The following is a 26,204-nucleotide window of genomic DNA, read 5'->3' as shown; positions in this document are numbered from 1 at the left end:
AATATGAAATTAGTAAAGGCAAAAGTGAAATTTTATTTAGTACAAGACTAAAGGAGAATTTCACTCTAGTATAGGGCCAAAACATTCATTAAGCCCATTGTCAAGGGGCAATTATGTGACACATCGGATTTTTTTATATCGAAAATGACAAGGAGCGAATGTTATGGGACAGAAATGAAAGTAGAGGGGGGCAAAGTAACCGAAAATATTAATAGGGCCAAAGTAGAATTGCACCTATAGTACAAATATCAAAATAGGAATTAAACCAACAAATATAGATTTCTATTTTGTCGTGATGTGAAGGTTTTGATTGTATTGATCAATTAAAATATATTACATTTATTTTTAAAAATTTTGTATAGAATTTGATGACGTTCAAAACACTATGCTATGAAAAGTGAAAAACAAATAGTATAATTGTTAATTTTAGAATCTTTAATGTTTTGTATTACATCAAAATGAGTTAAGAATTGTTGATACAAGTTATAAATGAGGGGGAAAAGTAGGGAGGAGATAGAGAGAACCAGGGTGTGTGTCCTATGGAGTCAGTTCACCTAGAGAGGTTGAAAAGTTGAAAAGGAACAAGAGCATACAGCTAAATTGCTAAAAGAGAGGACATTTGTACAGTGTAACTTTGGAAGTTTTTTTAAGGTCAATCCCCTTCTTTATTCGTTGGGAGGGTATTTATAGGATGGGTCCAGCTTTTCCTCTAGAGTGACGTGTTAGGTTGTTATGAAAGAGGTGCTATCAATGCCAATACGTGAAGAACATCATGCACTATTGAGCCCATTCTATTATGTGCATTTGAACCGGGACGAGGTTGTTTATGGCTCAAATGGGTCCCTATTTATTTGAGGGTATGATTTATACTTGAGGAGTGTTCTCACCTAAAAATTGAGTGTTGATCTTCTCCTTAAAGGAGTTGAAAGGGCTCATCAAGACATGCCTATTAAGCGGGTGGTCCGAGCACGGAAGGCTGAACACTTCTCTGATCAAGACGAATGGTTAAGCAAGGCAATCTCTTCAGGCAAAGTCAAAAAGGATATCAAAATCGGTTGTGTTGCTGATACCATGTACAAGTTAAGAGAGGTATAAACAAGAATAAAAAATTAAATATAAAATAAACTTGAATTAATTACCATTTTGTGATAATGTGTCCTAAAAGGTAATAATGATTTTTTTTAGCCCTTCAATTTGCATAATATGTCATTTTAGCACTTCCAATTTATAATTTTTTGCCTATTTAGTTATTAAACTTGTGTATTTGTCAAACATTCAAATAATAAAAGTTAATTTTTATTAACTTTTGTTGATGTGACATCATGTGGATGCAGTCAACAATAATTATTTTTTAAAATTTTTTTTTTTAAACACATAAATTATTAAAATTATTTTAAAAGTATAAAATTATAAAAATATATTTTTTTTATTTTAAAAATTAATTAATTATTGACGTCATCCACATTAATTATATTTTTAAATTCATTAAATAATATATTTTTATAAATATATATTTGTGCTAATTAAATAGGGGTTAGTTTAATGTATATTCAGTATCAAATAGTTTTGAAAATATAATTGATAGAATAAAATAACATTTTAAAACTAATGAAAAAATGATTTAGTACATAAAATATTAAAATAATATATAAATTTGAAAGTATACAAGAAAGTGAATAAAAAAGATATTTACATTAATAAATTATCACATTAATAATAATAATTAAAATAATTGTTAAAATTTGACTTTCTTTCTAAACAATTTAACAAAAAAAATTCACTTGCACCAAACAAATAATGGACAAATAAAAAAGATTTAAGATTATTGCTTCGTGTTTGCTTTCCTTGCACGTCTCTGTTGCTATTCTATGGTTTTGTTTTTTTGGGTTTCAGTGTGTTTCGTTTTTTTCTAGGTTTTTGGGTTGCGTCAAGATTAATTGTTTGATTTTTTTTAACTTGAGACATTTTGTGTAGACGAAATAGGAATGAAAGGTTTGTGCTTATTATTAGACGTTAGAAGAGGAAGTTGTTAGGTTTTGAGAGGGTGATCCAATTCTGAGAAAAAAGAATTATGTTTGGTAGGGTGTTTTGACAGTAGTTTATTACTTCCAATATGGAAGCCAATGGCAATCTCTAGCATCGATTAAAGGGGTTCAAATTTCAGATTTAGGTGATAAAAGATTTATGTTTTATATTTTTTCATTAGGATGGATCTAGAGTGGGTGTTGAAAGAATCTCCATGGTCTTTTATAAGTCATTCAATGTTGTTCATTATTTGGGGAAGGGAGAGGAATCGCTAAAGGTGCCTTTAATCTTTATGAATTTTTAGGTTCAAATTCATGATGTGCCTCCGAGGTATTTCTTTGAGGCGCTAGCGAGACCAAATGGGGGACTTCATTGGGAGTTCTTAGAGTATGATAGCGCAAATCTAGTAAAAGGGTGCGAAACATCTTCTTTTAAGGATACAAATGGATGTGAGGCGACCTTTGAGAAGTAACAAGAAGGTTTTAGCTTTATCCGGGGTTTGCTCGTATGTTATTTTTACATATGAACAATTAACTTTATTTTGTTTCTTTTGTGGCCTTCTAGGTCATAGCGATTCTTTTTGTTAATCGAAGATGGATCTAGGTTTGAAATAGCTGAGATGGGGCGAGACCTATCATTAAGAGCTCATCTAGAAGAGCTGTTGCGATGAACATGTATGGTTAAGGGGAGAGGGCGGTGAGACAAGATAGAGGAATAATTACGAAGGGTCTGATTTGGGTAGAAGCAAAAGGAAGAAGAGAATGAAAGGCTACATTAACCCCATATTGGGGAAATTTAGAAAGGGCTTAAATCGGACTCTGGATGTGGAAGGGATTCATTGAATTTACATGGTCGAGTAGAAATGACCAAGATTCGACGATGTGTGTGAAGGAGGTGGTGATTGGAAAAGAGACCTAAAGGGAGAGTGATAATTTTATGGAAGGGGAAGAGGTGGGGTCTTGTCGTGAGGAATAGGAGGGTGTTAAAAAAAAGTCACTTATTATGACGGCTACTAAGGGGCAAGCCGATCGGTCGCAATAAAATCTTCAGTTGGAATGTCTATGTATGGGGAGTCCATGGGTTATTAGAAGGTTTCAATATGTACTGAAACTGTACAATTTCAGGTGATCTTCATCATGAAGACTAAACTGAGCAAGGTATGAATGAAAATGTTAGAAGGAAGTATGGTTTTCTAATGGGGTACATTGCAACGGATTGGATCGAGGTGAGTTTAGTTTGGCATGGAAGGATAATACCAATATTTGTTTAAAAATTTATTCGGCCATAACATTAATTCGCATTGAAGGAAATGATGATAGAAATAAGGAAGTTACCGGGTTTTATGCTACCCTTATGCGCAAAAGAGGGCTACTTGGGAATGTTGAGAAACTTAATCGATTCCAAGGCTTACGTTGGATGGTTTGTGGAGATTTTAATGAGATTCTTTATTCCTTTGAGAAGGTAAGTGATGTACAGTGTTTTGGATGAGTGTCAATTGATGGATGTTGGCTTCTTGGGTACTTGTTTACATGGAAAGAGGGAATTTGCCGAAAGACTAATATTCGTGAAAGGCTTAATAGGGGAGTGGAAATTTGAAATGGAGAAATATGTTTCCATCAATAGTAATCGATCATTACCGCATTCTTTTTTGACCATGCTCCTTCTGCTTGATAGATATAGGATTGAGTCTATGTTCAAAAGGGTATTAGATTTTAGACGTGATGGTTAAAAAAAAATGTATGGATGAGGTTAGACAATTGTGGCAGGTAGGTAGAGGTGATATCTTAAAGCAGTTAAAGGGTTTACAGTATGATTTGGAAGATAGGCAGCTAGGCTTAAACTAAAAGGGAAGGGCGTAAGAAGAAACTGATAGAAAAAATAGAGTTCTTCTTAGATAAAGACAAAACTGATGAAGTACAGCTGAATTGATTAATACTAGAGTTCACATTAATTTTGAGATTGATAAAGACGAGATGTATTGTGAGCAAATGGCGCAAGTAAACTGGTTGAATTAGGGACAAAAATTGAATTTTTTTCATAATTATGTCTCATAAAGAAGGAGAAGGACCACTATTCGTAGTTTAAGGCACGATGATGGAAGAGAACTTGTGAAAGAAGATGAATGAAATTGCAAGGAGTTATTTTCACAACTTTTTGTCTAAGTGGGCGATACTGAGCATATCCTGTTGGGATGAGAGTGTGTTTCTGAGGAAGAATTCGAGCTGATAGCAAATTTACGAAGGAGGAAGTCGTGGCTGCTTAGGTAATGGTCCTACGAAGCATCGAGGGAGGATGGTTTTTGGCTATATTCTTCCAATGTTTGGCATATTGTGGGGATGAGGTACAATATTGCTGGGTATTTTAACAGGTATGCTTGTGGACCTTTGTAATCTTATTAATATGTGTTTGTACCTAAAGTTTCTAACCTAGTGAATTTAGAAATTCTAGACCTATTAGTTTTACAATGTTCTTTATAAAATAATAGCCAAAATGATTGCAAATTGATTCAAAAGTATAATAGACAATTGCATTTATGGTGCCCAAAGTACCTTTGTACCGGATAGATTAATTTGGATAATGTGCTCCTGCCTATGAGATTTCATACCTTAAACAAAAAAGTTGGGAAGAAAGGGTTATGGCACTTAAATTAAACATGAGCAAGTGTAATAGAGTGGAGTGGAATTTTCTAATAGTAATGATGTTAGAGATGAATTTCATACTTTGTGGGTGAAAATATTATGAAATATGTCATATTGGTATCATATTCAGTAATTTATTAATGGGAGAAGTGCCAGACATTTTAATTGGTGAGAGGGATTAGACAAGGGCACCCTCTTAGTCCTTCTTATTTTAATTTGTAGTGACGGCCTTTCGACGCTTATAAGGATAGCTTTGAGGGATGGGTTGATTAAAGGAGTAAAGGCAAGTAGAGGGGGTTCGTCAGTTTCTCATTTATTGTTTGTTGATGATAATATATTGTTTGGAGAAGCTAATGAGAGGGGTGCACATGTTTGAAATCAATCCTAAGGAATATGAATGATGCTCGGACAATGCGTCAATTACAACAAATTAATGGTTTTTTATAGTATCAACACTTCAGAAAGTCTAGGTTCTAATATTCTTAGGTGAGGAATTCAAATAATATGGAAAGATATCTTGGTTTTTCGAATGTGGTGAGGAAAAACAAAATAAAAAAAAACTTTTTTTTAGCTCTAAAGGATCGCATGAGGTAACAATTGTGAATTGGAGTGGAGATTCCTTTCTCAAGAAAGTAAGGAAGTGTTTATTAAAGTTGTTTTATAGGTTATACCTACTTACACTATGACATATTATTTTTTGTTTCCAAAGTCTGTGTACGGAATTGGACAGCATTATGGCTCGATTCTGATGACAAAAAAGACGTGGGCAAAAGGGATTCATTGGTGTAATCGGTAACGACTTTGTGATATTAAGGAAAATAGGGTATGGGATTCCGTAGTTTATCCAAATTTAATGTTGCATTATTAGCTCAAAAAGGTTAACGAAAGTTCTAAAGGCTAAGTACTTTCCAATATAGATTTACTTAATTTGAGTTAGGACGACTATTTTCGTAATCTGGAAAAGGGTATGAGCATCTAAAGGATTACTGAAGGATAAGATTTGTTGAAAGGTGGGAACGGGTCAAAATATTTCAATTGTTGCTGATGCATGGCTCTCTAGATCTGTTAGTTATAAGGTAGAATCAACTAGGAATTGTAGTAAACTCAATCAAGTGGTGGATCTAATTGATGAACAAAAGAGAGAATGGAAGGTTGACTTAATTTATTCTACCTTCTCTAAGAAGAGGCAGACAGAATGTGCGAAGTCCCTTAGCAATAGAACCTTATGTGAACTTTATGGTATGGAAAAGGGAGGCCTCTGAAGAATTTTCTGTGCAAAGTGCTTATAAACTATTACATGACATTTTTCCTAATTATTTATAGGCTAAGGCTAAAATATTTTACAAAAAAAATCTGTGGAATATTCACATTCCATGGAAAGTCCTAATTTGGAAATTTCTTGGAATTTTATTCCCCACTTTGTTAATCTTCGGTGTAAGAGATTGCCCTCGGTGGTATGGTAGAGCAGCTGATGAAAACATTGATCATATCTCAGAGATTGCCCTGTGACGTGAGAAGTTTGGATTAGTTTGAATCTGGAATTGGTATTAACAGGAACAAATTTGTCACACTGGAGTAGTTACCAGAGTGTTCAAGAATAGTTCCAGCATACAATGTCGAGTGTTTGTTGCTCTTTGTGGGTGATCTGGACGAACAGAAACAAAGGATTACACGAGGGAAAGAAAACTATTAGCTCAGAAGTTGTTGCATGAATAAACAAATATATTAAGGAACTGGAGGGTGTGACGTTCGGGATCTTACCACGAGGCACGAGTCTACGGGTTGGTGCCCACTAGTTGGTTCCGTTGTCAAACTTTATTTCGACGCCCCTTTTGATGAATCTCGAGCAAAATCAATCTCAGGGGTGTGGCTAGCAATTTTTAGGGGAGGTCTTCGCATTCAAAACAGTGGTTCACGGGGAGGTGGCCTCTTCGTTTGCAATAGAGACCCTTGCGTGCCTCCAAGCATTTTCATGGGAAAACAGATGGGGTTCACATTAGTTGTTATCGAAGGAGACTCGGTATCAGTAATAAAAAAAGTAAATCAGATAAGATGGTAAATCGATGATGGGAGTATAATACGAAACATTTAGCAACAAAAGCAATGTTTTCACCAAATAGCCTACAGATCTACAAATCTAGTGGCTCACAACTTAGCTAGAGAGGCGATAAGAGAAGAATCGTGAGCATACGTGACCGGAAGGGTCCCTAAGCAAGGAACATCGGAGGTGGATATGCGGAGGAGAGACCTGACCGAGTGCTGTTCGATAGGTGACCTTTGGGTGGGAATAGAAAATGGAAGTGGGATAGTTGATGGGTTTTGGAAACCGCTTTCTTGGGACCGGAATCGGTGCATTTAGTGCGGATATGTTGATTAGATCCAGCTGTGATCAGATTGGAAGTTTGTTTTAATTTCTGTTTAGTTTTTTAATTAATTTTATTTCTTTAGTGTACGTTTAAGCCATTTTTGCCAGTGTTGGGTTTGTTTGTTTTTTATGGGCTTGCTGATTTTGTTAGCCCATTTGTATTTATTTTCTTTATTTTAATATACTAGTTTGATTTATCAAAAAAAAAAGATTGCTTACTTCGTGAAGTATAAACAACTTACAAAAGAAAAATAAAAATAAAAGTGATATCATAATATTATATTACCTCATCATCAATTAAAATATTATTTTAAGTTATTATCGCTAATAATCTCAATTTTTTACCAGTAATTTTTCTTAAATGCTACTTGAATGAATATACCTAACTACTAAATGCTATCTATAAAGTCAAAGATAATTTTTCATTAATATATAACTCTGATATTAACTAAGTGATAATTAATATGCTTAGAGTTCTATTCAATTAATAACTCTATTTCATAAATGAAATTAGCACTATTTTTACTTCCTATTCTAAATGTGTAAATATCATAATATTTTTTACATCCTAATTATTCTTAAATGTGTAATATAATTTTATTAAATTATAATTATTTTAAATGCATAATTATCACAACTTCTATTATACGTCAGCTTTTTAAACAACAAAATAAAAAAGGTAGAGAAGATTAAATACAAATTTACATGGAAAACTTATCCAAAGACATATAAACCACAATCAAAAGAAGCTTTGACTTTTCATTAAATAAGTAGATAAACGAGAGTACAATATAGAGAAAATAAACCTAAATCTATTAAATGTACAAACCCAAACTGTGAAAACAAAACCATAACTCTCATAGAGTTCTCTCAAAGTGGTAGAAAATTGTCATCTCCATATTATTACGAAAACTCTCACCAAAACTCATCTGCGATTAGATCTTGTCGTATCCAAAAGAAAAGTCTTGTAGCACTACATCTTTAATGGCCTCTTAATTGGTCTCTCAAAATAGGGATACAACACCTCCTTTAAATAGGTTAAGATTAGAGGTCTAATTATACTAAAATATCCCTGAAGTAATCAAAGTTTAAGTGGAAGAAGATAGCAGAGTTTAATTGGGAGAAAAAACTCGATTTATGTGAGGAACACATCGCCACGTTGCAACGTCCTCATTCGTGTTGTCACGAGTCATTCATAGTCGTAATATAAAAAATTTCTCGTCACCATCTGATCGGCCGAAAGTACGAGACCCACCCCTTATAAAAATGGATGCATAAGCTAGCTATTATAGCGTAAGTTAATACAAGTTTTGAGTAATAGTATTCTAGCTTAAAGATTTTTATTTTTATTTTTGAAGGTTTGAAGAGATTACTTCCTTGTGTTGGAGATCTGTTTACTTATCAGTATCCATTGGAATTCTGCCATCTTCAATTCTTAAGCATTTGCAGGCACTAAATTATTATTATTTTATTCGGACGCACCATTTTTTTTTAATTTGCACACAGTAGGTATTATAACTCATTTTTTAAACTTAAAAAAGAGAAGATAAAATCTCCATTTTCCTGAAATAAACCACAATTTCTAAAATAAAACTCAGATATGTATTTGAAAGTTTTGTCATATTATACAATATATAATAATGCATAGATCCAAGCATATGTTATGGGGTTTAAGCAGAGCTAAATAAAAAATCAAAACCTATGAGAATAAAAATATAAATTAGCATGGAAGAACCCACTTATCACCCACATAGTGAGTGGGTAAAATTTAGGTAACAGCTTTATATTGTATATAGAAGTGAGACATATGGTTCATTAATTTAACCATTAATTTCTTTTATTTAAGTATAAAAGGTACACCCTTATGTCATACAGAGTTAAGGGTTAGACATGGTTCATATGTTTTCAAGTGAAAATACTCCTCCTTGGACGGAATAAGACAGTTCTGTCATTGAGTGGTTGAGTTGGCCTTGAATTGTTCCTGTTTTGCTGTAAAATAGTGGGGGGGGGGAAGAAGGGAGGAAATCAATAAATCACATTCAATTTTCAATTCAAGGAAAGCATTTCAATTTTCAGTAAAATTATATATTATTGGACTCCTTGATTATCAAAACTTGACCCACCCCTAATTAGATTAAAATGTTGGGGAGACCATCCTTCATGCTATCTATACTAGCTTAATTCTTACTCAAACTCATGTTGATTAATTATTGATCTTGTTCCTAAACACAAAAAATTCATATATAAAATGAAAATTCTGAATTGAACGTGAGTTGCATTGAGTTTGAAAATACTTACAGGAGGAAGTACAGCCCTTAACGCTTCAACTTGAGACCGAGTCACCGTCATGGGCTTTAAAATTGAGAAGATTACAATGCAAACAAATTAGTAATAACACTAATAAGATATTGATCGTCATGCAAATTTTAAAATATACGTTTCAGCTACTCTTCATTTAAAGTTCTTTAGAAGCCCAAATTATCCGGGCCCGATTATATCAAAACCCAACCAAACCTCTAAACTCACTAAAACCCTTAACCCATGACCCATTTACATCTATCCAAACCCATTATAAAACCCAAATATTAAACCCAATTCAAAAGCCAATTAAGCCCTCCAAAAAAAAAACCTAACCCCCCAAAAAAGAAAAAACCTAACCCCCCAAAAAAAGAAAAACCTAACCCGCAAAAAAAATCAAAAAACTTTAGCCACCTAGCCACTTTCCCACTTACCCCATTTTTCCTCCCATTTTTGATATCCATTGTCTACCATCACCACCTACAAAATAGAAAAAGAAATAATAAAAAATCATGTAAAAGATGGCTATAAAAAGCCATTCAAAAATCATGTAAGGGAGGAGGGAATTTTGATCAATACAAAGAATTTATCTTCAAAAAATACCTAAAGGTGATTTATCTTCTTTATTTTACTCTTTTTTTATTTTTATTTTTTATTTTTTTCCTTTTTTTGAATCTATTAATCTATATATATACATCATAATAAAAGATATAATAAAATATATATACAAAACAAATATTAAAAAAAATTACCTTTTCCGGCCACCACGTGCGGTGGCCGGCGCCGGTGACGGACGGCGGCCGACGGTCGGCCGGTGACCGGCCCCTGGCCGGATTTACCTTCCCCCTCCCTCTCTCTTCCCTCTCTCTTCTTTTTCATTTATCTTTCGTATTTACCTTGGATTTCATATTATTTTGCTATTTAATTTAGCTTTAAATATTAATCATGTTATATATGTAATATTGTTATCACTATTATTTTATATATTGTTATTATTATATTATTTTAGCTATATATATATTTTCTTTATGTTCCGTTTCTTACTATTATATGCATATATATCTATTATTATATTTATTATTAATATTGTTAGCACTAGTACTTTTACTTAATGTGTATGTAGATATACATGTACATATTAATAGTTTTTTTATCATATGTATATATTGTATATATTATATTTATATTATATATATTCTTAATGTTATTAGTTGTCTACTTCTTGTATATTTCTATGTATATACTTTATATTGTCTCATGTACATACTCCGAAATACTATTATACATATACGTATTTTTAATACCATATTGAGTATATATTATTGTATTTATTTTTATTCCGATTATACTTATTATTAATGTTAGTACATATATTTCACCATAAGTGTATATATACCTTTTTGTGTATATAATATTATTTTCGTATATTTAATTATTATTCTAAAAAGGGTTATAATATGTACATATTTATGAAGTATTATTAATAGTATTATTTTTAAACATCATTGTTATTTCTAATATATATATTATGTACATTTTTTATTTCTATTTTGTTTTTTTATTTGTCAATATTAATTATTATTATTCTAATATTTTGATATTTTAATATTTTATATTATTCACATCACTATTCGCATTTTTTACAATAATATTCTTACATTTTTACTATCATTTTAGAAACTTTTTACATTTTAATTTTAAGAATAAGGCAATGTACCGATTTTAACATTAAGTCATCGATTTCATCGCTATGTTGGGTGAAATTCGTCGGCTTGTGTTAAAAAACGGGACACCCTTTCTAAAAAAATCGAAAACTAAAAATTCTCATTTTTCAATCGGATCACGATTAAATATTATATTGAACTCGTATTTTTGAAAATCAAGTCAACACATGTTTATGAGATACCAATTTTGGACGTCGCGAGGGTGCTAATACCTTCCTCGCGCGTAACTGACTCCCGAACCCCAATTTTCTCTGGACTTTCACGTAGACCTAAATTCGGCCTTCTTTTTGTTTTAAAATAATTTTATTAGGTATCCGATCACACCTATAAAAAAGGATCGGTGGCGACTCCCTTTTTCAAATAAAATCGAGATTCAGTTTTCAAATTTTCAATAATTACTTCGACTAGCGCCCGTGCCCAATTTTAGGTCGCTACAACTGGCGACTCCGCTGGGGACCTCCATTTTTGAGAGTCGAGTTGAATTAAACGCGTGTTGTCAAAATTTTTAAATTTCCGTGTTCAAATTAATATTTAATCATGATCCTTAAGTTTTGTTTTCGAAAAAATCATACATACGTATCTCCTAATTTGTTTTATCTTTCATTTTAGTTTTGTAGTTTTAAAATAAATGGAAGGATTGCAAGTTTCTCCCACACACCGTGCACTTGCATTTTGCATAACATAAGCTCTCTACCCGGGCTCTGTCCGTTTAAGTGAAAGTAAACGCTATCCCTTCGTGAGTTAACTCGTCCCTCCGCACAGGCTAGTGAATACTTTCGGGTTACATATGACTTATGCTTTCGTGAGTTAACTTGTCCCTCCGCATAGGCATAAGTAAATGTAATGCCTCGAATTGAACTCGTGAGCCTGTGATGGGTTATGACCAAGGCTTCGTGCTAATCTTAGCAGATGATAGTACGAGCAATTCGAGTACCTGTCTAGAACCAAAACCGCATATAGTGAACCATACGAGCCACCCAACTAGAGCCATGCCGAACCTCCGCTCATTTAGTAGTCACCGAAATAAGTACAAGGGAAAAACACATCTTACCTTCTATTTCTTTTACATTTGTGCTTTCTAAGCAAGGGAATCGAGTCCACTGGACCAAGTAGCTTAATTTGTTAGATTTTCCACAGTTTTCTCTGTTTATATGTGTTGCGCTAACCAAGGTCGTTTGTCTGTATTTTTATTTTTCATCATGCATCGAAGGCATCTTGTTAGGAAGGTGTTGATTAGAGATTGGTTGCCAAAAACGGGTTTCTAATGGAGGAGTCAATTATATGAGTGACCGAAACGTTGTGTAATACTCCTTTGATTAAGGAAATGCCTAAATAGGGGCTATCTTGAAATTAACACCAAATTTTAGCATATTCATTCATGACTGACATTCATTTGACATTCATGCATTCATTCATACATTGCATATCCCATACTCGGTCGTTGAAGATAAAATATATAATTCGCAGTTGTAATACTACAAGACTGGAACCACGTCATCCGTATAAAACGCGCCGACAAGCTAGAGTAATGGAGGCTGAATTCAATGAGAGAATTGAAAGGATGGAAAGGGCTCAAAAGGAATTACAAGAGCAGCTGGCCAAATCGCAACAAGAAACGAGAGACCTAATGGTGAGATCTCGAGAGGAATCACTTGAGCAAAGAGATCAGATGGCCAAAATGATGGAGATGATGACAACTTTGGTCAAAGGAAAAGGACCCGTGCAGAACCCCGATGTTATGGAACCTCAGTCAAGAATTCACCACGATCAGGATCCACTTTATCCCCCGGGATTCACTCCACCACCCGCATATACAACACAAAGAGGGTATACTCAAGGGGAACCCACAGTCTTGGAACAACGACCTATGCCACCTGCTCCACCCACTAATCTGGGGCAAGGAATATTCGTATCGAACCCAGGGGCAAGCCCTACTAATCCACTAGTTCCAGATCTGGACGACCCAACAGAGGTAGCCAAGTTGAAATTGGATAATCATGATGCAAAATATAGAAGTCTAGAGGAAAGACTCAAAGCAATAGAAGGCATTGAAGTCTTCTCCGCACTAGGTGCCAAAGAACTCAGTTTGGTACCTGATCTAATCTTGCATCCGAAATTCAAGGCGCCTGATTTTGAGAAGTATGATGAGACAAGGTGCCCAAAAGCACATCTCATTATGTTCTGTCGAAAAATGACTGATTATGTGAACGAGGATAAACTACTCATACATTGCTTTCAAGATAGTCTAACAGGGTCAGCTCTTCGGTGGTACAATCAACTTAGTAGAGAAAAGATTCGATCTTGGAAGGGCTTGGCGTCAGCATTTTGCGAGCAGTACAAGCATGTATCGGGTATGGTGCCAGACCGTATGACCTTACAAATGATGGAGAAAAAGCTATCAGAGACTTTTAGACAGTATGCGCAGAGATGGAGAGACGTCTCAGCTCAAGTGGAACCCCCACTAACAAAAACAGAGATAACCGTTTTCTTTATCAATACTTTAAAGGCACCGTTTTATGACAAATTAGTAGGAAGTGCCACGAAGGATTTCGTGGATATTGTAATATCCGGTGAACTCATAGAGAATACCGTCAAGAGCGGTAGAATGGAAGGATCAGAAGGCTCAAGAAAAGCAGCACCCGTAAAGAAGAAAGAGCCAGAAGCCCACATGGTGGGAACTGAGAGTCGTTACATTCCCAATTCGTATCCTAACCAACCCCGACCTCGAAATTACCCACCTCCGAATTTCTATTATCCTCCTCAAACCCCTTACTACCAAGCACCACATCCGTCCTGCCCCGTACACGCTATGAACAACCAAAGACCCGTCACCACTTTCCCACAAAACACGGTACCCACCCAAAGCCAACCCAGAAACGAACCAAGACCATCAAGGCCTAATCCCGAGAGACCGCAATTTACCCCCATCCCTGTGTCGTATGGGGAATTGTACCCAAAACTTTTAGAAAAACAACTAATTTCTCCCCATTACATGGCACCCCTTAAACCTCCATACCCAAAGTGGTACGATCCAAACGCTAGTTGTGCATACCACGCAGGGAACCAATGGCACTCTATTGAGAACTGTCTCGCTTTCAAAAGGAGAGTTCAAGGACTCATTGACGCGGGTATCCTACGATTCGATAGTGCTAGTAACGCCACGGGGAAACCGTTCCCTAACCATACCGAAGGGAATGTGAGCACAGTGGGGAAAGAGGATGAATGGAAGGTCAGAAGATGTGTGGCAGAAATAAGGACGCCTCTGCAGAAAATCTGGGAGGTATTAGTTAAAAAAGGATTACTCTGTCACTCTGATAGAGTTTTTGGAGAAGAAGGTCAAAGTTTTTGCAATTTTTATGGGATTGTTGGGCACGACATTCAGTCGTACGAGGACTTTAAAAGGTTACTTCAAGACCGGATGAATAATTAGGAGATCAAGGTCCTTAACAAGAGTGAAGATGCCAACGAAAGAGAAGTATGCGTCTCTTATAGCCAATCATCAGGGCCCCCTTATAGTGCTGATCGACCGTTGGTAATTTATTACGACGCGATGAGAGAGCCATTGAAACCACAGATGGTAATTGAAGTACCATCTCCTTTCCCGTATAAGGACAACAAAACAGTACCGTGGAGATATGATGTTAATATCGTTACACCGGAAGTTGAAAAGTCCAAAGCCATAATTGAAGATGTTGGGGAGGTAGGTCATTTTACTCGAAGTGGACGATGCTATTCTAAAGAAGTTGAACCGGTAAAGAAAAGTAGCGACTCGAAGCAAAAAGGGAAAGCAGTGATGCACGAGGTCGAAGTCGAGCAAGAAATTCCACCCGTGCAAGAAACTAAAAAGCCTGTGAATGAGGAAGAAGCTCAAGAATTCTTAAAATTTATTAAGCACAGCGAATATAGTGTTGTGGAACAACTGAGCAAGCAGCCAGCACGAATCTCAGTTCTATCTCTACTGTTAAATTCAGAGCCATACCGGAACGCTTTATTGAAGGTGTTAAATCAAGCTTATGTGGCCAACAACATATCTGTCGAAAAGCTTGATAGGTGGGTAAACAATCTGAATGCGGACAACTTTATCTCTTTTAGTGATGATGAGATACCGCTAAATGGTAGAGGTTTGGTGAAAGCGCTGCATATCACGACCCGCTGCAAGGGCTACATAATACCGAACGTATTCATCGATAATGGGTCAGCATTAAATGTTATGCCATTGGCTACACTTTCCAGAATACCGATAGATTTGTCCTACTTAAAGCCCTGTCGTTCCACGGTAAGGGCCTTCGACGGGACGAGGCGTGAAGTCATGGGAAAGGTCAAAATCCCTTTGGAAGTGGGCCCCTACATATATGAGGTCGAATTCCAAGTCATGGACATTACACCCTCTTATAACTGCCTTTTGGGAAGACCTTGGATTCATTCTGCTGAAGCAGTCCCATCATCCCTCTATCAAAAAGTGAAATTCATCATGGATGGCTGTTTGGTCACAGTCGAGGGCGAAGAAGACATCATCGCATCTATCTCTGCTGATGCGCCATACCTGGAAGTAAGCAAGGATGCAGTGGAATGTTCCTTTCGATCCCTTGAATTCATCAATGCCACTTTCGTCGCTGAGGGAAATAGAATTCCGATGCCAAAACTGTCGAGAAATACCAGAATGGGTGTCAAGTTGACCATAGGAAGGGGAGCTCGTGCGAGAAGAGGTTTAGGGAGACATCTGCAAGGAATAGTGAGGGCTTTAAAGCCAGTGCACCACAAGGCCCGATACGGTTTGGGGTTCCAGCCTGACATGCGCCAAAGAAGAAGACAGTGGAAGAAGGATCAAGAGAGAAGAATTGCAAGAACTTTGGGCCGAGAACCAGAATGAGAACCAATAGAGTACCCTCCTTTGTCAAAAACATTTACATCTGCGGGAATGATGTACCCTGGACAAGAGGATCCACGAAACATGTTGGGATTAATTGAAAAGGATTTTCAGAATGCTAGTATAAATGTCATTGACAAAGAAGCTGGTGCAAGTAAAGATGTCTCGAGGATACGCCCTTTCCCTTCTGGTTTCATGTTGAACAATTGGATTGCTGAGGATCTTCTTGTATAAGCCTTCAGAGTAATGCCAAACATCAACCTTCTATTGTGTCCTTAGATATAATAGAGTTCTTTTGTAAGAGTTTGCATTCGCTCTTTATCATTTAAATGAATTTCAATGAAGATGTATTTTGTCATGATTTTTCGCATTATCACTAATTTCATAATCATTTTCTCATTTCATAGCCTATCCTTACATTTGCCTCATTGCCATGACATAACATTTTGTTTGTTGTTTCCAATACTTGGATGTCCCCCGATAGCTTCCTTTTCCATTCAACTTTCAGGTGCTCAGATATTGACGACATGAATAAGCCCGTTACGAATCTTGAAATTGATGTTGAGAAGGCTGTTTGCTTAGGAGAATTTGAAGCTGAAGAAAATGCTGAAGATTATGTCTCGTCTCCTGAATTGTTAAGAATGGTGGAACAAGAGGATAAACAGGTTCTGCCTCATGAAGAATCTGTAGAAACAATAAATTTGAGCACTGAAGAAAGGAAACAAGAAGTGAAGATTGGGACTTCTATTTCAGAAAGTACCAGACGTAGTTTGATCACTTTACTCCGCGAATACAAAGATGTTTTCGCGTGGTCATACCAGGACATGCCAGGGCTAGATGAAGATTTAGTGGTCCATAAGCTCCCATTAAAGACAGAATGCAAGCCCATCCAGCAAAAATTAAGATGGATGAGGCCCGAAATGCTGTTGAAAATAAAAGAGGAAGTCAAGAAGCAATTTGACGCTGGCTTCCTACAAGCCTCCAAATATCCAGAATGGGTGGCTAACATAGTCCCGGTACCAAAGAAAGATGGAAAAGTACGAATGTGCGTGGATTATCGTGACCTGAATCGAGCAAGCCCAAAAGATAATTTTCCCTTGCCACATATTGACACGTTGGTGGACAACACAGCAAAACATTCATTGTTTTCTTTCATGGATGGATTCTCGGGGTATAATCAGATCAAGATGGCTTCTGAGGATATAGAGAAAACTACCTTCATAATAATGTGGGGAACGTTCTACTACAAGGTGATGCCATTCGGGTTAAAGAATGCTGGGGCAACATATCAGAGGGCTATGGTGACGTTATTCCATGACATGATGCATAAAAAAATAGAGGTCTACGTCGACGATATGATTGCTAAATCTCGAGGAGAAGAAGAGCATGTAATGAACCTCAAGAAGTTGTTCGAAAGGCTGAGAAAGTTTCAGCTAAAGCTTAATCCAGCCAAATGTACATTCGGGGCTACATCGGGAAAGTTGCTAGGCTTCATTGTCAGTGAAAGAGGTATCGAAGTTGATCCAGATAAAATAAAAGCCATCCAATAATTACCACCTCCGCGCACGCAAAAGGAAGTTAGAGGATTTTTAGGGAGATTAAATTACATCGCCCGATTTATCGCTCAACTTACCAACCAATGCGACCCAATCTTTCGGCTTCTTCGAAAACATAACCCGGGAGAATGGAACGAGGAATGCCAAGTGACCTTTGATAAGATAAAACAATATTTGTCCAGTCCTCCAGTGCTAGTACCGCCAACTCCGGGAAGACCATTAATTTTGTATCTGACAGTGTTCGAAAGTTCAATGGGTTGCGTACTGGGACAACATGACGAGTCAGGAAAGAAAAAAAGGCGATCTACTACCTCAGCAAAAAGTTCACTGAATATGACGAAAAATATTCGTCCGTTGAGAAATATTGTTGCGCTCTGGTTTGGGTAGCTCGGAGACTCAGACAATATATGTTGTATCACCCGACATGGCTAATTTCAAAGCTGGACCCAATAAAATACATGATGGAATCGCCGGCACTATCAGGAAGAATGGCACGATGGCAGCTCCTCCTTTCGGAATATGACATTGCCTATGTAAGTCAAAAGTCAATAAAAGGGAGCGCAATAGCTGACTTCTTAGCAACTCGAACGACAGAGGAATATGAGCCTTTAAGATTCAATTTTCCAGACGAAGACTTAATGTGCATCACAGAAATAGAATCCGGGTCATCAAAAGAGAAGTCATGGAAGATGTGCTTTGATGGTGCGTCAAATGCTTTAGGGCATGGAATTGGAGCAATCCTGGTATCACCAGATGAGAATCATTATCCGTTCACTGCAAGACTGAACTTCTTCTGTACCAATAATATCGCAGAATATGAGGCCTGTATCATGGGGCTTCGTGCAGCTATCGAACCAAACATCGAGATCTTGGAGGTGTACGGGGACTCAGCCCTAGTGATTTACCAAATCCGTGGAGAATGGGAAGTGAGGGACTCAAAATTGATTAAGTACGGCGATTTAGTGGCTGGATTGATCAAGGAATTCAAAGAAATAACTTTTCATTACTTCCCACGAGAAGAGAACCAACTGGCTGATGCCCTAGCCACTTTGGCTTCAATGTTCAAAGCAAGTAGAGAAGCAGAAATAATGCCCCTCAAAATGAGCATAAACGAGGTCCCTGCACACTGTTGTAGCATTGAGAAAGAAGTAGACGGACGGCCTTGGTTCCATGATATCTTAGAATATATCAAGAATCAAAGGTATCCCGAACAAGTGAATGAGAACGATAAAAGAACAATTAGAAAAATGGCAGCGGGATTTGTTCTTGATGGGGATATCCTGTATAAAAGAGGAAAGGATCAGATGCTTTTGAGATGTGTGGATGATGTTGAAACCAGAAAAATACTTGAAGAGGTCCATGAGGGAATTTGCGGAACGCATGCCAATGGTTTCAATATGGCCAGAAAGATCATGAGACTCGGTTATTATTGGCTGACAATGGAAAGTGACTGCATCAATTTTGCCAGAAAATGCCATAAATGTCAAATCTACGGCGATAAAATTCATGTAGCCCCTTCACCCCTTCATGTCATGACTTCTCCGTGGCCTTTTTCTATGTGGGGCATGGATGTCATAGGGCAAATTTCTCCAAAAGCTTCAAATGGACATCGATTCATTTTTGTGGTTATCGATTACTTCACAAAATGGATTGAAGCCGCTTCATTTGCCAATGTGACGAAGACTGCAGTGTGCAAGTTTTTGAAAAAGGAAATTATTTGCCGATATGGTTTGCCTGAAAGAATCATCTCAGATAATGCCACGAATCTGAACAATAAGATGATGAAAGAAGTGTGCGAGCAGTTCCAAATAAAGCATCATAATTCCTCGCCCTATCGCCCAAAGATGAACGGGGCTGTTGAAGCAGCTAACAAGAACATTAAGAGGATCATTGGGAAAATGACTGAGACATATAAAGATTGGCACGAGAAACTTCCATTTGCTTTGTTTGCATATCGCACATCTGTGCGAACATCTACGGGAGCAACTCCTTTCTCTCTAGTCTATGGAATGGAAGCTGTGCTACCTATCGAGGTTGAGATCCCCTCTCTGTGAGTATTAATGGAATCAAAGTTAGAAGAAGCAGAATGGGTTCGAGCTCGATATGATCAGTTGAACCTCATTGAAGAAAAACGTCTAAGGGCAATTTGTAATGGGAAAATGTACCAAAAGAGAATGATCGCAGCCCATGACAAGAAGGTACGACCAAGAGAGTTCCATGATGGAGAACTCGTTCTGAGAAAGATTCTCCCAATACAAAAAGACCTGCGAGGAAAATGGGCACCAAATTAGGAAGGACCATACGTTGTAAAAAAGGCATTCTCAGGAGAAGCTTTAATCCTTACCGAGATGGATGGGAAGGAGTTACCGAATCTGGTGAATTCGGATGCGGTGAAGAAATATTATGCTTAAGATGAAAACCCGAAAAGGGCATCTAAAAAAAAGGGCGAAAACCCGAAAAGGGCGTCTTGATTAGTACAAAAAGATTAGGATGAAAACCCGAGAGGGCGTCCTAATGAAACAAACCTAGCGGTCGAACGATAGGTCAAGTAGTGAGACTACAGTATTTGAAGCATTTCTGAAAGCTCGAAATCTTCTACGCAAGAAGCCGCGCTCGAAAAGATTTTTGATTGAGGAACGAGGAAGAGTTCATGTGTTGAATATCTAGAGCATTTGTATCCGTTGAATACGATCCTTTCTTTCTTTTTGACATTTTTTACTCTCATTGTTTAACTTGCTTTGTTTGCCACATTTGAAATAGATGAATATGAAATATCATTTTTGTCCCTATCTGACCTTTTTCATGCATCTCATTATGTGTTTATTTACATGATAAATGGTGAAATGACATACTCTAAACAAAAGAAATGTTAAGCATTACCTGGATGAAAATTTGATAAGCATAAGAGTCTCAAAGTAAGAACAAAGTTCAATCGGGGGTAGAAGAGTGATATCTGAGAAACGTCGATTACTCGTGAAGCTTGAAGATAGGTATAAGAACTGAAGAGAAAGTCGAGAATCAAAGCAATGAACACAGATCCTCAACAATCGTGGCTAAATAGACATACGACAAACATGCTTAAGGAGCACTGCATAATCGTGTAGGCATAAATGCATTTAAGACAAACATGTGCATATCATGATAACATCATACATGGCATATACAGGTACTCCAGTAGAGCAAGAAATCTTGAATAAGAGTCGCACTGAATCAAAGGAAAAGACATCTGAGTTCCACCAGTTGACATCTTTTGGTATTTTGATGTTTTTATTTCTGTTTAAAAAAAATCAACTCATACTGCGAGAGGTGAGTTGAGCCTCAGGACACGCTGAGGTAATTTCAATTTCTGTTGTCAAAAAAATCAACTCATATTGCGAGAGGTGAGTTGAGCCTCGGGAGACGCTGAGGTAATTTCAATTTCTGTTTTCAAAAATCAACTCATATTGCGAGAGGTGAGTTGAGCCTCGGGACACGCTGAGGTAATTTCAATTTCTGTTTTCAAAATTCAACTCATATTGTGAGAAATGAGTTGAGCCTCAAGACACGTTGAGGTATTTTTAATTTTTGTCTTTCAAAAAAATCAACTCATACTGCGAAAGGTGAGTTGAGCCTCAGGACACGCTGAGGTAATTTCAATTTCTGTTGTTAAAAAAATCAACTCATATTGCGAGAAATGAGTTGAGCCTCAGGACACGCTGAGGTAATTTCAATTTCTGTTTTCAAAATTCAACTCATATTGCGAGAGGTGAGTTGAGCCTCGGGAGACGCTGAGGTAATTTCAATTTCTGTTTTCAAAAATCAACTCATATTGCGAGAGGTGAGTTGAGCCTCGGGACACGCTGAGGTAATTTCAATTTCTGTTTTCAAAATTCAACTCATATTGCGAGAAATGAGTTGAGCCTCAAGACACGTTGAGGTATTTTTAATTTTTGTCTTTCAAAAAAATCAACTCATACTGCGAAAGGTGAGTTGAGCCTCAGGACACGCTGAGGTAATTTCAATTTCTGTTGTTAAAAAAATCAACTCATATTGCGAGAAATGAGTTGAGCCTCAGGACACGCTGAGGTAATTTCAATTTCTGTTTTCAAAATTCAACTCATATTGCGAGAGGTGAGTTGAGCCTCGGGAGACGCTGAGGTAATTTCAATTTCTGTTTTCAAAAATCAACTCATATTGCGAGAGGTGAGTTGAGCCTCGGGACACACTGAGGTAATTTCAATTTCTGTTTTCAAAATCAACTCATATTGCGAGAGGTGAGTTGAGCTTCAAATCACACATGTGATATTTTTTCAATTTATATTGTGAAAGGTGAGTTAAGCCTCGAGTCACATGTCGAGGTATTTTCAAAATCTGCTTTTCAAGATAAGTTTCAAAAATCAACTCATATTGCGAGAGGTGAGTTGAGCCTTGGCTCACACGCTGAGCTATTTTCAATTTCTGTTTTTAATGTCTGTTTTTAGAGAGTCAATTCATATTGCGAAAAATGAGTTGAGCTCAGGATCACATGCCGAGTAAAGAATAAAGACTGGAATTAATCGAAGACACAGATTTTATATCCCTGAAGTTACAGTAAAGCTAATTGAAGTTACAGTGGAGCTGATCGAGGATATCAGATCTTGCCTTTCTAAAGTGGCAGAAGAGAAGACCAAAACCTTATCTCATTGAAGCGATAGAAGAGCTTATTGAAGTTGTAGATCTTATCTTTCTGAAGTTACAGTGAAGCGGATCGAAGCCACAAATCTCATATCCTTGAAGTTACATTGGAACAGATTGAAGCTACAAGGCATATCTCTGAATTTGCAGTGGATTGAACCAAAGCTACAAGATGCGGTGGACTGAAAAGGGACTAACTAAACAAGAAGAGTTCCAAAGCAAGTCAAGACCTAGCAAGACCGGGCAAGTTTGGTCTTCCTTGAAAGTCTTTGCTCTATTATCGTTGCACGACAATGAGCAAAGAGGGGCAGCTATAGAAGCCCAAATTGCCCGGGCTCGATTATATCAAAACCCAACCAAACCTCTAAACTCACTAAAACCCTTAATCCATGACCCATTTACATCTATCCAAACCCATTACAAAACCCAAATATTAAACCCAATTCAAAAGCCCATTAAGCCCTCCCAAAAAAAAACCTAACCCCCCCAAAAAAAAGAAAAAACCTAACCCCCCCCCAAAAAAGAAAAACCTAACCCCAAAAAAAAAAAACCCAGAAACTTTAGCCACCTAGCCACTTTCCCACTTGCCCTATTTTTCCTCCCATTTTTGATATCCATTGTCTACCACCACCACCTACAAAATAGAAAAAGAAATAATAGAAAATCATGTAAAAGATGGCTATAAAAAGCCATTCAAAAATCATGTAAGGGAGGAGGGAATTTTGATCAATACAAAGAATTTATCTTCAAAAAATACCTAAAGGTGATTTTATCTTCTTTATTTTACTCTTTTTTTATTTTTATTTTTTATTTTTTTTCCTTTTTTTGAATCTATTAATCTATATATATACATCATAATAAAAGATATAATAAAAATATATATACAAAACAAATATTAAAAAAAAATTACCTTTTCCGGCCACCACGTGCGGTGGCCGGCGCCGGTGAAGGACGGCGGCCGACGGTCGGCCGGTGACCGGCCCCTGGCCGGATTTACCTTCCCCCCTCCATTCTCTCTTCCCTCTCTCTTCTTTTTCATTTATCTTTCGTATTTACCTTGGATTTCATATTATTTTGCTATTTAATTTAGCTTTAAATATTAATCATGTTATATATGTAATATTGTTATCACTATTATTTTTATATATTGTTATTATTATATTATATTTAGCTATATATATATTTTCTTTATGTTCCGTTTCTTACTATTATATGCATATATATCTATTATTATATTTATTATTAATATTGTTAGCACTAGTACTTTTACTTAATGTGTATGTAGATATACATGTACATATTAATAGTTTTTTATCATATGTATATATTGTATATATTATATTTATATTATATATATTCTTAATGTTATTAGTTGTATACTTCTTGTATATTTCTATGTATATACTTTATATTATCTCATGTACATACTCCGAAATACTATTATACATATACGTATTTTTAATACCATATTGAGTATATATTATTGTATTTATTTTTATTCCGATTATACTTATTATTAATGTTAGTACATATATTTCACCATAAGTGTATATATACCTTTTTGTGTATATAATATTATTTTCGTATATTTAATTATTATTCTAAAAAAGGGTTATAATATGTACATATTTATGAAGTATTATTAATAGTATTATTTTTAAACATCATTGTTATTTCTAATATATATATTATGTACATTTTTTATTTCTATTTTGTTTTTTTATTTGTCAATATTAATTATTATTATTCTAATATTTTGATATTTTAATATTTTATATTATTCACATCACTATTCGCATTTTTTACAATAATATTCTTACATTTTTACTATCATTTTAGAAACTTTTTACATTTTAATTTTAAGAATAAGGCAATGTACCGATTTTAACATTAAGTCATCGATTTCATCGCTATGTTGGGTGAAATTCGTCGGCTTGTGTTAAAAAACGGGACACCCTTTCTAAAAAAATCGAAAACTAAAAATTCTCATTTTTCAATCGGATCACGATTAAATATTATATTGAACTCGTATTTTTGAAAATCAAGTCAACACATGTTTATGAGATACCAATTTTGGACGTCGCGAGGGTGCTAATACCTTCCTCGCGCGTAACTGACTCTCGAACCCAATTTTTCTCTGGACTTTCACGTAGACCTAAATTCGGCCTTCTTTTTGTTTTAAAATAATTTTATTAGGTATCCGATCACACCTATAAAAAAGGATCGGTGGCGACTCCCTTTTTCAAATAAAATCGAGATTCAGTTTTCAAATTTTCAATAATTACTTCGACTAGCGCCCGTGCCCAATTTTTAGGTCGCTACAAGTTCCACATATGTACAAACAAAATATATACATATCCGGCAAAAATGTTAAGGAAAAGACCTGTCGGAAGACTGTCCAAATCACGTTCTCGGAGCAGGGAGGAGTTGTAAGTGAGCCATTGTATCGATAATAACTTGAGCCAGGAAATCCTATTCTTTCTGGATTAATAAATCCTAAATTCTGGTCTTCCATTTGAAGGCTTAATATGAAGGGGGAAATCTGTTACCCACACCAACGAAAAAAAATTAACTACTTTGGAAATAACAAAACCGTACACTAAAAACTTTATATATTCAATTATGAAGGCTCTCATTGGACAAATAAAGAAACTGAACCTCTCCATTTTATTCTAGTAAAAATATCATTCATCATGTCATGTAAAATTGAGAATTTTCTTTTCATTTTCAAAATCTCTATCTCGTTCGTCCCAATCCGAGATTGAGACTAAATAAGTTGCACTAAACCACAAATTGGTAAAAAACATATAAGAAAATAATTATGTATTTATAAAATTTTGATTTTTTAGAGTTGATCTTGAGATGAACAAACAAGATCTATTTATCCAAACTCGATTCAAACTTTTTTTTCGAAACACAATTTAAAATGTTGGCATACGCTAAGAATGAAGTAATCGGGCATGCCATAACGGTAAAGAATCCCGACGACAGCAGTCTTATTTTGGGGACTACGATGAACTATGTGAATCTCCAACGGAAACCTGTAAACAAACAAATGTAAACATTGGTTTATAAATTAGAGTAGAAAGTTTTAGTGCTTAGAACATAGTTAAATTTGATACCTAGTTCCATGATAGTGTGCTCTGAAGGTGAATGCCAGTGACAGTTAACCACTCTATAAGTTGTTCCATTGATGGTAATGTTTCCAGCATCCCCTGACCATACCACCTGATGACGACGATACACCAAATATGTATTTTTATTTGAAATAAATTCAAAATGATAAGGAAAATGTGTGTATAGTCGATAATTTACCGCAACATCTGCAGTCCTATTCCTCAAAATAGCTTGAGCTGGTCTATAGTTCCTTTGCAACTCTCCCAACTCAGAATTGACTTGGACTATTCCAATATCAATAGGAGATTGCTTTCGTCCGTCGCTGCAGTTTCTCCATTCGGGTTTGAGAGTGCCCCAACGCGATGGACCCCTCCCTGTTCCTTCGTCGTAGTTAAATTCATGATCTGTCACAAACAATCCAAATTTACTTCTCATTTTCATTTATTTTTGAAACTTGAACAATAACTTATTTAAAAGGTAAACATAAAGAAAAGGAAGCAAGAGAGAATATATATATATACCCTCAGACTCGGGTTGAGAGCAAGCCAAGAGAGAGTGAAAAGAGACAAGGAAAACAACAAAGGCAAAGTTTGTATAGCCTAAGAATTTCATGGTTTGGTAATTCCTTGGGATCTTCAAGTCTCAACCATCAAATTTCTTACTTATTTGGGCATGATTGTTAGCGGTATTTATAAACAAGCCTTTGGTGCAACCGTACGTCATCCCTCTCATTGCTTCATCAAGATAGACTAGCCTACTTTCAAAAAAAAAAAAAAAAAGCCTTAGGGTTTTTTACCATAATACAAAAAAAAAATAGAAAATGGAACTTATTATACATTATTTATGAGAATTATATGTTTATTATCGTAAAATTGGGTACCTGTGTGACACCAACTATAAAAAAAATATTTTAAAAATAAATAAAATAATAAGTAAAATTAAAAAATAATAATATTTTTA

General features: G+C 35.9%; 1 protein-coding gene and 1 long non-coding RNA gene across 2 annotated transcripts; both read right to left on the bottom strand.

Annotated features, from left to right (window-relative positions):
* Window positions 1-5,873: 5,873 nt before the first annotated feature.
* On the bottom strand, window positions 5,874-7,074 carry LOC121206164 (uncharacterized). The gene is made up of 3 exons (XR_005901156.1): window positions 6,814-7,074; window positions 6,426-6,622; window positions 5,874-6,309 (listed from the first exon to the last, which is right to left on the bottom strand). It is a non-coding gene; the product is annotated as an uncharacterized lncRNA (long non-coding RNA).
* A 1,796-nt stretch (window positions 7,075-8,870) lies between these two features.
* Window positions 8,871-25,999, bottom strand: LOC107890101 (alpha carbonic anhydrase 7). The gene is made up of 7 exons (XM_041076202.1): window positions 25,766-25,999; window positions 25,443-25,648; window positions 25,250-25,355; window positions 25,066-25,145; window positions 24,511-24,669; window positions 9,328-9,381; window positions 8,871-9,018 (listed from the first exon to the last, which is right to left on the bottom strand). Exons 1-7 carry the CDS (start codon window positions 25,854-25,856, stop codon window positions 8,935-8,937), a joined length of 780 nt encoding a protein of 259 aa, XP_040932136.1. The 5' UTR covers window positions 25,857-25,999; the 3' UTR covers window positions 8,871-8,934.
* Between the last annotated feature and the right edge of the window lie 205 nt (window positions 26,000-26,204).

The sequence above is a fragment of the Gossypium hirsutum genome, chromosome A09, assembly GCF_007990345.1.
Source record: "Gossypium hirsutum isolate 1008001.06 chromosome A09, Gossypium_hirsutum_v2.1, whole genome shotgun sequence".
Taxonomy (NCBI): domain Eukaryota; kingdom Viridiplantae; phylum Streptophyta; class Magnoliopsida; order Malvales; family Malvaceae; genus Gossypium; species Gossypium hirsutum.
Note: the sequence above shows the minus strand (reverse complement) of the source record. Positions and strands in the feature narration are given on the sequence as shown.